Source organism: Haematobia irritans, chromosome 5, assembly GCF_050003625.1.
Source record: "Haematobia irritans isolate KBUSLIRL chromosome 5, ASM5000362v1, whole genome shotgun sequence".
In the NCBI taxonomy this organism is placed as follows: Eukaryota; Metazoa; Arthropoda; class Insecta; order Diptera; family Muscidae; genus Haematobia; species Haematobia irritans.
In genome coordinates, this window is record NC_134401.1 from 154733702 (window position 1) to 154749537 (window position 15836).

At 33.0% G+C, this 15836-nt stretch overlaps 2 protein-coding genes across 2 annotated transcripts; one reads left to right on the plus strand and one right to left on the minus strand.

The window, feature by feature from the left end:
- Nucleotides 1-5444: 5444 nt before the first annotated feature.
- Nucleotides 5445-11973, plus strand: LOC142241930 (putative cytochrome P450 4p3). The gene is made up of 6 exons (XM_075313806.1): nucleotides 5445-5724; nucleotides 7707-7989; nucleotides 8048-8148; nucleotides 10637-10904; nucleotides 10965-11494; nucleotides 11792-11973. The coding sequence occupies exons 1-6, from the start codon at nucleotides 5529-5531 to the stop codon at nucleotides 11953-11955; spliced, it is 1542 nt and encodes a 513-aa protein (XP_075169921.1). The 5' UTR covers nucleotides 5445-5528; the 3' UTR covers nucleotides 11956-11973.
- Nucleotides 11974-12253: 280 nt separating this feature from the next.
- On the minus strand, nucleotides 12254-15744 carry d4 (double PHD fingers d4). The gene is made up of 3 exons (XM_075313807.1): nucleotides 15124-15744; nucleotides 14264-14536; nucleotides 12254-13655 (listed from the first exon to the last, which is right to left on the minus strand). The coding sequence occupies exons 1-3, from the start codon at nucleotides 15533-15535 to the stop codon at nucleotides 12829-12831; spliced, it is 1512 nt and encodes a 503-aa protein (XP_075169922.1). The 5' UTR covers nucleotides 15536-15744; the 3' UTR covers nucleotides 12254-12828.
- Between the last annotated feature and the right edge of the window lie 92 nt (nucleotides 15745-15836).

The window sequence follows — 15836 nt, forward strand, 5'->3', positions numbered from 1 at the left end:
ATAAAATTTTGACAAAATTTTCTATTGAAATAAAATTTTGAGAAAATTTTCCATAGAATTAAAATTTTGACAAAATTTTCTATAAGAACAAAATTTTGAAAAAAATAATATAGAAATAAAATTAAAAAAAAAAAAAATCTATAGAAATAAAATTTGGAGAGCATTTTCTATAGAATCAAAATTTTGACAAAAGTAGTTTCTATAGAAATAAAATTTTGACAAAAATTTCTATAGAAATAAAATTTTGACAAAAATTTCTATAGAAATAAAATTTTGACAAAAATTTCTATAGAAATAAAATTTTGAAAAAATTTTCGATAGAAACAAAATTTTGACAAAATTTTCTATAGAATCAAAATTTTGACAAAGTTATTTTCTATAGAAATAAAATGTTGACAAAAATTTCTGTAGAAATAAAGTTTGGACAAAATTTTCTATAGAAATAAAATTTTGACAGAATATTCTGTAGCAATAAATTTTTTACAAAATTTTCTATAGAATTAAAATTTTGACAAAATTTTCTATAAGAACAAAATTTTGAAAAAAATTAATATAGAAATAAAATTTAAAAAAAATCTATAGAAATAAAATTTGGAGAGCATTTTCTATAGAATCAAAATTTTGACAAAAGTAGTTTCTATAGAAATAAAATTTTGACAAAAATTTCTATAGAAATAAAATTTTGACAAAAATTTTCTATAGAAATAAAATTTTGACAAAATTTTCTATAGAAATAAAATTTTGACAAAAGTATTTTCTATAGAATCAAAATTTTGACAAAAGTATTTTCTATAGAAATAAAATTTTGACAAAAATTTCTATAGAAATAAAGTTTTGATAAAATTTTCTATAGAAATAAAATTTTGACAGAAAATTCTGTAGCAATAAATTTTTAACAAAATTTACTATAGGAACAAAATTTAGAAAAAAATTAATATAGAAATAAAATTTCTATATTCTTTTTTTTCCAATGAAATAAATTTTTTAAAAAAATTTATATAGAAATAAAATTTTGAAAAAAAATCTATAGAAATAAAATTTTGAAAAAAAATTGTATAGAAAATTTGGAAGTTCTTCTAAAGGCACAACTTTAGAAGCACATCAAAAAATGTCCTTCCAAAGTTGTTCTTTATTTTAACTACACAGAAAGTTCTTTTATTTCAATTTTTAAAACTCGCATTTTCATATTTTTAATGTGTAATATTAATAAGTAAGAATTAATAAAATGGTACAAATTATTAAAATTTTGTCGAAAAAACTATTAAATCTATTTTAGAAAAAATGCGAATTTTTGTAAATATGTATTAGAGGTCTAACAGTTCAGATAAGCGTTAGAATGCATTAAAAATCATAAGAATATTTAAAATGTTAGTTTTTGTTTGATTTTTGGTCGACCTTTTTGTTAGAATTATAAATTAATGGTTCTTCAAGCTCGAGGTCTTTTTAAAATATTTTATTTATTATTCCCAATATTTCGCGATTACGATATTGAATCGCTTCCTCAGGGGTATGTATAGTATCCACAACACAAAATACTTAAAGCTACTGTAGATTCACTACCCTCGTCAGTGCAATACAGACAGCTGACGAGGGTAGTGAATCTACAGTAGCTTTAAGTATTTTGTGTTGTGGATACTATACATACCCCTGAGGAAGCGATTCAATATCGTAATCGCGAAATATTGGGAATAATAAATAAAATATTTTAAAAAGACCTCGAGCTTGAAGAACCATTAATTTATAATATTTAAAATGTATTTGTCAAAATATCACAATTTTTTAAATTCACATCCAAATCACTGTATTAGCATCACACCTTAAGAAGTGATGCAAATTCAGTGCAACGGCTGTTGAAATGTTTGGCATCCATCCTATTACAAGCCCATGTTAAATTCATCGCTTCTGCGCCAATTTTGCACCACTTCCGGATCCAAAAAGAACATTGTCATTACTTTTTTGTCGACCCTTTTTTTGCTGGGATATTAAATCCACCTTACCAGTCCATTACTGATAACAGCGGCATTATTGGAACAATTCTTTAGCGACTTAGGAGTATACTTTAACAGATTCATATCGCAATAAAGTGTACAATTTTATCAACATTTCTTCTGCTCCGCGATGTTGACGAAACGAATGTCTAGCAAGTAGTCTACTTGGTGTCTAATTTCTAACAACAATTAAAGTTAAAAATTCAAGTCTTATCTTCATACAACATTCGATTAGTTTTATTTCAAATTTAAAACACATACACATAAAAAAACATGCAATCCAAGAATTGAGTTCTAAAACAATTCGATTAAAAAACAAGTATATACACCACTAAGTTCGGCCAGGCCGAATCTTAAATACCCACCACCATGAACCAAATATTAGGGTTTCCTTTGAAATTTCAGGAGGACTTGAGGGCACTTCCCGAAGATAAATTTAAAGATTTCACCTATGAGGACTATATTAGATTCTGGATTTATAAGGACCATTTTTGTTTGAGTTTTAGAGGAATCATTAACATCTCTTGTAAGTGTGGAAGAAAATTATAAAATAACGTCTTGATTTGAAATATTAAATCTGTAGAAGTAAAATCTGGAAATTTTACATTGAGTTTCAAGCAATTTTCATGATCTGTGCGCCTTCTACATCCTCAAGAAGTGAAGTCGGTCTATATGGAGGCATTACCTAATGGACCGATAAAAACTTAATACGATACACGTTTTTGTGAGCCTAAAATACCAGAATGTTTACAATTTCAGGCAAATCAGATAAAAACTTCGGTTTCTAGAAACCCAAAGAGTTAAATCGGGAGATCGTTCTTATGGGGGCTATACTAAAATATGGACCGATACTCACCGTTTTCGGCACACCTCTTTATGACCCGAAAATACCTCTAGATTTCCAATTTCAGGCAAATAGGATAAAAACTTCGGATTCTAGAAGCCCAAGAAGTAAAATCGGGAAATCGGTCTATATGGGGGCTATACCAACATATGGACCGATACCCACCATTTTCGGCACACCTCTTTATGGTCCTAAAATACCAGACAAATTGGATAAAAACTACGGTTTCTATAAGCCCAAGACCCCAAATCGGGAGGTCGTTTTATATGGGGACCATACCAAAACATGGATCGATACTCACAATTTTTGGCACACGTATTTGTGGTCCTACAATACCTCTAGATTTCCAATTTCAGGTAAATTGAATAAAAACTGCGGTTTCTATAAGCACAAGAAGTAAAATCGGGAGATCGGTCTATATGGGGGCTATACCAAAACATGAACAGATACTCACCATTTTTGGCACACCTCTTTATGGTCATAAAATACCTCTAGATTTCAAATTTCAGGCAAATTGGATAAAAACTTCGATTTCTATAAACCCAAGACCCCAAATCGGGAGGTCGGTTTATATGGGAACTATATCAAAACCTGGACCGATATAGCCCATCTTCGAACTTGACCTGCCTGCAGACAAAAGACGAGTTTGTGCAAAATTTCAGCACGATTGCTTCATTATTGAAGGCTGTAGCGTGATTACAACAGACAGACAGACGGACAGACGGACATCGTTATATCGTCTTAGAATTTCTCCCTGATCAAGAATATATATACTTTATATAGTCGGAAATCGATATTTCGATGCGTTACAAACGGAATGACAAACTTATTATACCCCCGTCACCATTCTATGGTGGTGGGTATAATAATTGATACCACAAATCAATCAGTAATTGACAGAATTAAAACGTGTGCTTCGTGTTTTTTAAAGGAAATAGAAAAGGAATTCCTGAATCCTACTGGCCTCTAAAGCTGAATATTCAACTACCAATTAGGGATTGTATTGCCAATAAAAAGAGGTTGATTTTTTAATTTTCGATTATTGAAAAGTCGACTTTTGGCATCGGGACTTTCGATGCATTTTCAGCATGAAAAGTTTGGTTTTCGACTTTTCGAATATTTCTTTAAAAGTCGATTATATGGCTAACATTAAATTAGTCAATTTAACTCAATTTTCTCAAAACCAAATGTCTATCAGTCGAATTTTGGATACAAGAATTTCGACATTTGTATTCCGAATACAAATTTGTTGGTGTTTGTAATTTGTAATTTTAACAAAATTTTTAAAATAAGTTTTTGTTGCATATCTAGGCTACCATGGCACAAAGGGTAGCAAGCACGGTTGCCACAGTTGATAGAATTCGACCAAAAATTTTAGATTTTTTACTGTTTGGTAGATTGGTAGAATTCTTCATGTTTTGGTAGATATTTGTAAATTTTCTATAGAAATAAAATTTTTACAAAATTTTCTATCAAAATAAAATTTTGACAAAATTTTCTACAGAAATAAATTTTTGACAAAATTTTCTATAGAAACAAAATTTTGACAAAATTTTCTATAGAAATTAAATTTTGACAAAATTTTCTATAGATATACAATTTTGAAAAAATTTTCTATAGAAATTAAATTTTGACAAAATTTTCTATAGATATACAATTTTGACAAAATTTTCTATAGAAATAAAATTTTGACAAAATTTTCTATAGAAATAAAATGTTGACAAAATATTCTATAGAAATAAAATTTTGACAAAATTTTCTATAGAAATAAAATTATGAAAAACTTTTCTATAGAAATAAAATTTTGACAAAATTTTCTATAGAAATAAAATTTTTGTTGTTTTTTTTTTTTATTTCAGCTTAAAACCATGCATTGACTAAACTACAAGTGTAGCTTAACCAACAGAGGAAAAAATGTTTGTCAAATTTATTTGGGCAAAGCCCTATAGACTGCAGGATGGTTGGATGGACGCACGTTTCCTCATCAGCATCCTCTACTTGCAGCAAAACTATCAACCAATTATCAGAATAAATTCAAGCAGTTCACTAAACCCAAAAGTAAACCACACTTGAACCTTCCGAAAAAAGGTTTTATATGATAGCCGGCTTATGCCGAAATAAATTCGTACAAACATATCTCTTTTCCTTTGCCACCGTCAAATCATCGATTTGAGTGTAGTTGGCTGGGTTTGACAATAAATAAAATTTTGACAAAATTTTCTATAGAAATAAAATTTTAACAAAATTTTCTACAAAAATAAAATTTTGACATTTTTTTTTTGTAAAATTTTCTCTAAAGTTTGGTAGATTATTTTTGGCAACCGTGGTAGCATACCCACCTTGCATAAAAAGTATCTTGGGTTCAATCCCAAATCCCAGCGGTGAGATTTATGAGTGTTTCAAAGAGTGCCAACGACTATTAAAATAGCAACAACTTTTCTAGATAAATACAGCAGTCAGTTTTTTGCTATTTTTTTCTCTATAAGTGTATTGCAAAAACACTTTCCGAATCAAAACTTATTTAATACATATTGATAACTAAAAACTAAAACTCGTCTATTATGCGATAAAAAAAATGTTCAAACAAACTAGATTGCTTAGTTTTGCAATCTCTGCATGAGTAGTTAGTTGTTACCAGACCTCGGATGTGAACAAACTATAGCGCAAAGATTTTTATACAATAAATTAAAAAAACTATGTATCTGTGGACTTTGGCTGTGGGATTTATTCTAATCTTATATATCTTTCGATTAAATCGCAATTATAATATTTTGGCATTTTTTGCTCCTAGAATAAGGACAGAAAATGGCAGCAATGTGGAAAATATTGTACCAACCATGCCGGGAAAAACAATTTTTGGAAATACCTTTGATACAGCAGGTTTAGATTTTGGTAAGTGCCCTGGAATATTGACCCCGCAAGCATTGAGCAACAGCAAACATGAAAATCTTACACTCACTGAAAAAAAGTCTGCTCGTTTCAAACAACAAAGTTTGATATTTTCGCAAAAAAAAATGGCGGCCTTTCATCGTGCACTATCGAACATTTTCACTGTAACAATTCTTTGCAGTAGTAATTTTAAGGAAGAAATCTCGTTGAATTAATGTTTTATAAAATTGCAATGATTGTTAGTAAAGGCACTATATTTTCTCTTGTTTTTATATCATAAATTCGCCAAACTAAAGTTTTTTAATAGAGAAACAGCTATTTTGCCAAAAATGGTACACTCATAGAAAAGACCTAATAGCAGTCGGAATCTGTTGCTATAGTTTTGCTCATAAATGTGATCAACAAACTTTTTTTTTTACTGTTATGCTTTAATTTGAGAAAAAATTCAGATTTTTGAGCAAATGCAAGACATATTCTTAATCCTCCAATGGGTGAGAAGGTCCCTGGGGACCATTTTAATTTTCAAACTGAAATTACTCCTTCATGGTCCAAGGAAAGTATACACGTTCCCCACATATATTCCAAGAAAATGTTATAAAGAATATTTTAATGTATCCGGGTGTGTTCTGAATTTCCCTCCACATAGATCTCCCCTTTCACTTTGATTTCCTAATAGCAGTCGGAATCTGTTGCTATAGTTTTGCTTATAAATGCGATCAACAAACTTTTTCTTACTGTTATGCTTTAATTTGAGAAAAAAATTCAGATTTTTTAGCAAATGCAAGACATATTCTTAATCCTCCGATGTGTGAGAAGGTCCCTGGGAACCATTTTCATTTTCAAACTGAAATTATTCTTTGATGGTCCAAGGAAAGTATACCCGTTCCCCACATGTATTCCAAGGAAATTTTATAAAGAATATTTTAATGTATACGGGTGTGTTCTGAATTTTCCTCCACATAGATTTCCCCTTCCACTTTGATTTCCTAATAGCAGTCCGAATCTGTTGCTATAGTTTTGGTCATAAATGCGATCAACAAACTGTTATACTTTATTTTGAGAAAAAATTCACATTTTTGAGCAAATGCAAGACATATTCAAATGGGTGAGAAAGTCCCTGGGGACCATTTTCAAACTGAAATTACTCTTTGATGGTCCAAGGAAAGTATACCCGTTCCCCACATGTATTCCAAGGAAATTTTATAAAGAATATTTTAATGTATCCGGGTGTGTTCTGAATTTCCCTCCACATAGATTTCCCCTTTCACTTTGATTTCGCCCCCCAAAATTTTGGTTGTTCTTGGTGTTCCGTGAAACAAATTTTTTGAATTCGCCCACCGAAAAAGGACAATCTGCAAATCACATGGTTTAAAGATGAGAAGTAAACAAGTTGTTTACGTTGGTGTCACAAACTTACGTTTTTTTTTTTTTGGAAAAAATACAAAATACCTGCTTGTTTGAATTTATTTGAAATGGGTGCATAGTCGTATTCACACAAAAGTCGTATAACCAATTTTTTAGAAATAACATAATTTTTTCTCAAGTATTTATCCCCCAATACTTATGAGGCATATAGAAAACATATTTTTGCAAATAAGAAAGATTCCACTAAAAAAAATCCGTCAAAAGTAGCTCACAGAACATCCCCGACGGGAACAATTCCCCACAAGTATTTCATGTGAAACCCAGAACATACACGATTGTTAGCACTTTTTTTTGGCTAAATTTCACTTTCCATTTTTTAAGCAAATTTTTTACCGTTTTAACAGATTTTTCTGCTGTTTCTACTAACAAATTTCTTTGGGTGTATGAAAATGAAATGCCGGAATAATTTTTATTAAAGTAAATTTTTGGCTCTTTCATTCGCTCTATAAAAATCATATACACTCGGAGAAATTTGTTATTAAAATTTGTTATATAAAATTAGGACTTTTTTCGTATTTTCATAGATTAAAATTTTTATGTACATAATTTTCGTATTTCAGTTGGTACATTCAAATACTTACGCAGTTGTGCATCAAAAATGAAACGTAGCTATGTCCAATATATAGCTGGTAAAACACTCCTGAATGTAATCGATGCAGAATTAGCTGAAATGGTTTTCAACAATACCAAATTGATTACCAAAGGCTTTGTCTATGACTTTCTACGACCTGCTTTGGGTGATGGTCTATTAGCTTCTACAGATCAAAAATGGCATTCAAGACGTAAAATGTTAACACCAGCTTTTCATTTTAATATACTGGGATATTTTCATGAAATCTTCAAGTGAGTTGTAAAAAAAAAAATTATTGTAAAACAAATTTTTATTGCTATTTATTTTTAGGGAAGAAAGTGTTAAGTTTGTTCAATATTTTGAAAATATCGATGCTAAGGAAATTTTGTTGGATGAATATATACCAAAGTTTACCCTGAATGTTATATGTGGTAAGTAATCGATGTCTTTCATTCCTAATAAATATTAAACATCGTGCCTGTTCTGATACACACATTTATCGCTTTCGTGAGGTGTCACACTTAAGAGGTGTTCTGGACTACACTTTACAAATAAATAGCAGATTTTGAAACTTTAATGTGTGTTTTTTTTATATTTTGCACATTTTATTAAGCAAAATCAGTTGAATATACCACGAAGTAGGTTTTTATAAAACTATCTAAAATTTGAACAAAAAATTCTTCTGAATGGTGTATATTTTTAGGGATTTTAGGGGTTCTTTTTCCACATTCTGCTGTAATTTTCCTGTGAAATAGTTTTTTTTATGATTACTGTCTGCAAATAAAATGTATCGCAGAAAAAATCAGCTGTTTGCATTTTTCGATCAGAAATTCCAAAAAATTTTCTCACGTGTGAGTCAGAACCACTAGCTTTTTGAGGGGTGTGAAGAATGTGTGCTGTGTGGTGTACAGTGTGGTGAGACTCAGAACAGGCATGAATACTTGACATGAAGTTTTGTTGTTCAACAACAAGAGATTTTGTTAACTGTTAAAGGGTGATACGGTCAAAATTTGGTCAATATAAACTTGACGTATTTCTTTCAATTTTGCATTTAAAAAACCTGAACACCCCTCATTTTGAAGGTGTGTGTGTGTAGAATGTTGTTCCTATTTTGATTTTGGAATTCACTCTTCAGTTGTCAAAATGCCGTCCAAGCAAGAAGAGCAGCGTATCAAAATTTTGCTCGCACATCGCGAAAATCCGAGCTACTCGCACGCAAAGCTGGAAAAATCACTTAAAGTTGCCAATTCAACCGTTACAAATGTAATTAAAGTGTTTGGGGAACGTTTGTCGACAGCCAGGAAGTCTGGATCGGGGGGAATTCGAAAACCGGAAGCCGCTGAGACGACAAAGAGAGTTGCGGTAGTTTCAAGCGAAACCCTAACCTCTCTCTCCGAGATGCCGTGCATCGAGCCAAAAAACGAGCCGGACTATCGACTTACAAGAAGGTAGTGACTCCAAATCGCGATGATAAACAAAATACGACGGCCAAAGCGCGATCCCGGAGGCTGTACACGACGATGCTGACGAAGTTTGACTGCGTGATAATGGACGACGAAACCTACGTCAAAGCCGACTACAAGCAGCTTCCGGGACAGGAGCAGCATTTTCATAGCTTCCGGGTCTGGAAACCAAGAAATTTACGTGAAAGAGTGTTTGAATAAACATCTGCTGCCTTTCCTGAAGAAACACGGTTGTTCCGTACTGTTTTGGCCGGATTTTGCATCTTGCCATTACGGTAAAAAGGCCATGGAGTGGTACGCCGCCAACAACGTGCAGGTGGTTCCCAAGGACAAGAACCCTCCCAACACGCCAGAGCTCCGCCCAATTGAGAAATACTGGGCTATTGTCAAGCGGAACCTAAAGAAGACCAAAAAAACTGCTAAGGACGAGCAGCAGTTCAAGGCAAACTGGCTTTCTGCGGCGAAGAAGGTGGACAAGGTGGCTGTACAAAATCTGATGGCAGGTGTCAAGCGTGAGACCCGGCAATTCGGATTTGGAAAAGCGAAAGCCTAACTGAATATTTTTCCTGAATTTTATACTAATTGAACTTGAAAAAGAAATTTAATTTGATTTTTTAAATAAACGATTTCACCGATTTACACGCGTTTTCCCTTGACCAAATTTTGACCATATCACCCTTTAATACCAACTATTGTTTGCGAGTGTAACTAAAATCATATTTTCCGTTATTCATACCACCATCGTTTTCCGTTATTCATACCCCCATACGTTGAAGCATTTAACACTCATAAGAATATGAAGGAACCTCCCAAATTGATCGGTTTTTGCTTTGGAACAATCGTTCCTATTTTTAAAATGTTTGAAAAATAGATCAGGATTTGAGTTCCATTCCATCCCATGTGGCTTAGAGTTTTCGAAACCTCTCCAGTCTCTCTACAGTTCAGAGTTCTTTAATACTAGAAGGAATTTGCTGTATGAGAGTCGTTTTTGTAAAGAGTTATTTTTGTCCCACAGCAGTCTGGATCTTCAGGCTTTTTGGGGTACTTCTTTGATTACAAACCAGGCAAACATTTGGAACCTAGGATTCCCTAGTTTCTCTATTTAGATTTTAAACCTCTTACCTTCCCTCTTTTTTGTTTCCATCGGAAATTCATACGTATATCAGGTATGTGGCCAACTTATGACAGTGGAAAATTGTCGAACTCTTTCTCCGTAACATTGATAAATATCCCTGTTAGCTTCATAGATCTTCATATCCTCGTAATTAGTAGGTGTTGGGAAAGTGATTGAAAATAAGGAAAGAAGAGATACAAATATATACAACTGAATGCAGTGCGAGCCGTATTAAGTATAAGAAAGCTTTGGTCAACATGTGAATGAATCTTTTAATAAATAACTGTAGTATTGTCTTGCATTATATGTAGTATACATACTTAAAAATATGTTCTTCTTTAGAGACTGCATTGGGAGTAAAATTGGACGAATGTCTGAATGGTGACGAGTACCGCAAGAATTTTTGTGTATTTGAAGAATGTTTCAATAGGCGTGCCAATAATCCTCACTTAATGATCGAATCCATTTATAAAAGATTGGAAGAACACAAATACTTGCCAGCTCTTAAAATAGTCCATGATTTCTCCAGTGACATTATTAAGAAGAAACGGGAAATCTTTGCCAATGAAATTAACAATGAAGAGCAAGAGCAAGATCAAGAAGAATATCAGTAAGTAAATATGAAAAAAAAAAATTAATGAATGTGATAAGAAAATATTTCATTTTTTAGATTTTTGAAAAAACGTTATGCAATGCTGGATACCTTACTGCGAGCTGAACAAGAAGGTCTTATCAATCATGAAGGCATTTGTGAAGAAGTTGATACATTTATGTTTGAAGGCTTCGATACCACATCGATGACTTTAGTTTTTTGCCTGATGAATTTATCGCTTTATCCGGAAATGCAAGATCGATGTTATCAGGAAGTATTGGACAACGTAGATGATGATTTGACGAATTTAGATATTACTCAGTTAAATCGTTTGAAATATTTAGAATGTTTTCTCAAAGAATCTATGCGTTTGTATGCAACCGTTCCCGTAATAATGCGCGAAGCAGTCGAAGAAACTCGATTACCAAATGGTTTGATTTTACCTGCACACAGCTTCATTTCATTGCATATCTTTGATTTACATCGTAATCCCAGGCATTTTGCCAAACCTGAGGTGTTCGATCCAGATCGATTCCTACCAGAAAATTCAAAAGATCGTCACCCATATGCTTTTGCCCCATTTAGTGCGGGCCAAAGGAATTGCATAGGTAAGTAATGGAAACAAGAAATAAATAGAAATATTGGAGGGGTAAAATATATATCATAACATATAGAGGAAATTTTCCTTAAAGCAAATGTTTAAGAAGGAACACATAATAGAAATATAACCAGACTTTGGAGAGTATATTTATACTAACCTCTTTAGGTACAATTTTTTTCAACATTTTGCATTCATCTTTTTTAATAATACGTTGCTTTGATGATATCATATAGTAGGCTCCTTCCCGCCTTCTGCTCTTTTTGTACTTATGTTTTAATTAAACTTTTTCTTATTTTCTCCTTAGGACAAAAATTCGCAATGTATGAGATGAAGACATTACTGGTGCACATCCTTAAGCATTTTAAAATTGAACCTCTAGTCAACCCAAAAACATTTGAATTTAAATCTGGCATTATTATAAGGCCTAAAAGTGAAGTAAAAGTTAAATTTATAAAACGAAATAAATAAATCACATTTGCGCTGTAAGATATGTAGTTCGTATCAGTATCTAATAAGGGACAATGGAAACAACATGATATGAGTTTTATATCAGCGATAAAGTACCTCCATCTTACAACAGAGTTCGTAGAGAAACCAAATATTGTGGCCAGCATTAAGGTGTTCTACCAAAATTTGTTTATCAAAGTATGGGATTGAGCTCGCGAAACAGGTCAACAAAAAATAGACAATATGAGAAAGCTATACCAAATAAGTTAATCCATAATTTTGTACATTTTTCTTGTACATGAAATTCATATGTAAGCCATTTTCATTTAAAGATATTTTAGCGATTTATTATGATTGGAAGTAGAAATTATATATACTTAATTCCAGCATCGTTTTTTTTTTTTTTTTGATAATGTTGCAGCAATATTGCTTTAGTATTTTTATGTATGTATATAATTAAGATTTGTATAAAAAAGTATAACCGAATGATATTAATGGAATATACATTTTACAATTCAATAGAAAAATAATAATGTATATGAATGAGATTTGATCACGGACACGGAAAATAAATTAAAACAAATATTCGTACAAAACACACAACAAAAAGAGGAAAATACTCATGATCTTAACCAAAGGAATTTCTTAGAAACATAAAATGGGAATTTAACTTAATACTCTAAGAATGTTGAAAAAAATATTCGTTTTTTTTCTTAAATATAAATTTGTATACTTTTAGAAAGCTGCCAGTAAACCCTAAAATGGTGGGAAACATAAAAAACTGAAGGCCAACTTAAATTAATGTTGCCATAAACACACACGTGTTGAGTCGAGTAAAAAATTAAAATAATTTCATTTTGTTGTGGGAATCTAACTCCAGTTTTGACCTGGGATTTATGTAGTATTATTGGGATCTTCGGTCTTGTGGAATTCTTCTAAACACAATTTACAACTCCATGAACCTTCTGGTGGTGTCACCAGAGGAGGAGACAGACAATACATGTGATAGCCACGATCACAATCGTCGCAGAACAATAACTGATCATCATTATCGGATGTACCACAAATGGAACAATATTTGCATTCAATGCATTGCCATCGATATCTTTTAACTGAGATTATCATATTGGGCGTGAATTGCAGACAAGATGGATGCCCAGAACGACCACAATCGGAGCAAGAAACCAATTCCTCGGGTAAATTAGTCTTTTTATTCTCCCTTTGATCGCCCAAACAAAAGTCACAATATGGCGATGGTTGCGCTACATCACGGTAATTGGAACGAACTTTCGTTTTGGCCCCTGACTTTGTTGGACTTGGCGCTACCGCTGTCGCTGCAGCAGCGGCTACAACTTGTTGGGCCGCTGCAGTGGCTGCGAGTGGTGGCGCACTAGATGAGTTACTATCGGTTGGTAAACCCATTGAGGCATCAGTTGCATTCGATGATGAATTATCGATAGGTGGCGGTACAATAGGAGCTGTAACTGGTGCATTGGTATTGACGCTGGAAGGCAATGTTAATCCTGGTTGTGAGGAGTCATCGGTGTTTGTAATTGGTGATGCTGAATTGGAATGACTTATAGTATTGGGTGCAACATTGGTAACGGTTGCACCAGCAGCTGAGGTATTCTGAGATGTACCACTACCACCACCGCGACGGCGACGAGTAGGCTCTCCAGAAGAGCCTTCTCCATCAGCATTGGCACCACGACGCCGAGTGCCTAAAATAGATTGATTTTTATATTAATTAAGGTAGACATGTACTCGCTTGTTTTTATTTTTACGTAATGAAAAAATGGTTCTATTTGAAAATACGTTTTTGGCCAAATCTAGTTTTAATATTAAATATCCATGCTATAAACAGAGCTTTCAATAGTTTGTATTACTTTGTAGTTATTGCAGTGAAAACATGAATTTCCGACTTTTTTAAATTTGAAAAAGCTGACTTTCCATTTCTACAAAAGTCACCAGTTCCAAATCTTCGAGTTTTTTACGATTAGTAGATTTAATTCGATTTCAATTTAACTTTTATTCGAATTTTGATTCTATTGATTATTATGAACCATTTTTTTATAAAAACACAATCCACCATGTTCCGATATTTGCTAATCTCATAATTTTCCTTTGGCGAAATTTTTTTATTTTCTAAAAATTTTGGCAATACAACTCTATTTAATGAGAACTACGAATTTAAAACGTGTTGACGTCCAATAGTGTCTCTATTTTTGATGGAGAATAGCGATTCCGAATATCGGAACAAAGGGGAATAACAGTTTAAAATGTCTTAAAATGTGAAAATATGGTTAAAGCCATACGCTCTTTTACTCACCACCTCCTTTGCGTCCACGCTTTGGAGTACCATCTACCGTAGCATTCGATTTGCGCCATCGTGTTGTGCCTGTTGTTCCGCGTTTGCGTTTGCCTCTCGCACTATACGATTCATCAAAATCGTTATCTGATTCGAAATCGTCCTCAAAATCTTCATGATGATGGTATGACATTTCCATATCTTCGTGGAACCATTCCTTTTCTGCATTAGCATGAGAATCTTTGCTATCATTATCGCCAGAAGCACTCATTGAATTTCCATCGGCCGTTAAAGCTACAATATAAAAGGATACATAAGCATTTTATGGATTTACCTAGTTGAATTGAAAATAAATTGAATTTAGAGAAAATATTATGGAAGGAGGTGAGACCAAAATAACCCATGCCAAAACTTGGATATGACTTTAGCAATGTTTACATTGCATTAACCACAGTCGCCTGCGGTGTTATTAGCGGACTACCGCAACCAAGTATTGTACATACACAGCAACATGGACATGCATATTCCTTATATTCGTAAAAGAAAGATACAGATTTTTTCTGAAGCAAATAAATCAGATGACAAATAGAAAACAAAGTAAACACTCAAGAAATGTAAGCAAAAAGAAATGTAAGCAAAACAACTTTGGTAGCAATCATGAATTGCACAAAGAGGACTAGGGGTGGTGATGTTGGCGGTAAAAACACCACCATCACCACAACCACCCATTCCAGCCAAGAAGATGGAAAATCTCATTTACAGAAATACAACAAAACACATGATAAGGGTTGCTAATGAGTATAATAAAAATGAACGACCAATTACATTGGGCGAAATAAGTTACTCAAGCAGGTTATTGATTTATCATATCTGCAATTTACCTGCATTTTCATTCTGATGATGATCTCTGGATGATGTTCCAGAACCTGCTGCTGTCGAGTAATGATGATGACTATAATGATGAGACTCACGATACTGGTATGGTCTGTAATGATGATGATTATGCAGATATTGTCTTTTTGGTTTTCTCCATCTCGACGATGGATAGGTATAAAGTTGACCTTCTCGCATTCCTGGCATACGTTGTTTCTGTTTAACAAAGAGAGCACAATGGGTCTGAGCAACTCCCGTCATCTGGTCCAAGAAAGGCATTCGGAGACGTCTTTCGATGCATAACCGTGTATTGTAGTTTTCGCTGTTTTCCAAAATTTCTTTGTAAGCGGTGTCATTGATGAAGTTTTGTATCTTTTCAAAATTTGTTATATTGGACACTTCGATTTCAGGGGCAGACATTTTTCAACAACACTTCAACCCTTTGTTGTTTTGTTTTTCCTTTGTTGTACTGAAACTGTAATAAGTCCCAAATTAAAGGTTCCGTCCTTATAAATATACTGAGCTTCTTTTAATTTCTTTCACTTCTTTCCAATCGCCAATCGATTCCACTACTACGATTCCACCTAATGCGCTAATTGAAGAAGAAGAAGTAAAGAAGCCAAGCCCCCGCCGCATGCCCTCATACAACTTCCTCCCTTAGACGATCATATGCCCTCCGGACATATATCAGGACCGGCATCGTAAAAATTGACGCCGTTCG

What these genes read in the sequence shown, in the direction of transcription:
- d4 (XM_075313807.1), bottom strand. Translation starts at nt 15,535, where the DNA reads ATGTCTGCCCCTGAAATCGAAGTGTCCAATATAACAAATTTTGAAAAG. An exon ending in TCATCAGAATGAAAATGCAG is followed by an intron (nt 14,537 to 15,123) that starts GTAAATTGCAGA and finishes TTTATATTGTAG; the next exon opens with CTTTAACGGCCGATGGAAAT. An exon ending in GCGTGGACGCAAAGGAGGTG is followed by an intron (nt 13,656 to 14,263) that starts GTGAGTAAAAGA and finishes AATCTATTTTAG; the next exon opens with GCACTCGGCGTCGTGGTGCC.
- LOC142241930 (XM_075313806.1), top strand. Translation starts at nt 5,529, where the DNA reads ATGTATCTGTGGACTTTGGCTGTGGGATTTATTCTAATCTTATATATC. An exon ending in TATTTTCATGAAATCTTCAA is followed by an intron (nt 7,990 to 8,047) that starts GTGAGTTGTAAA and finishes ATTTATTTTTAG; the next exon opens with GGAAGAAAGTGTTAAGTTTG. An exon ending in GGGCCAAAGGAATTGCATAG is followed by an intron (nt 11,495 to 11,791) that starts GTAAGTAATGGA and finishes TTTTCTCCTTAG; the next exon opens with GACAAAAATTCGCAATGTAT.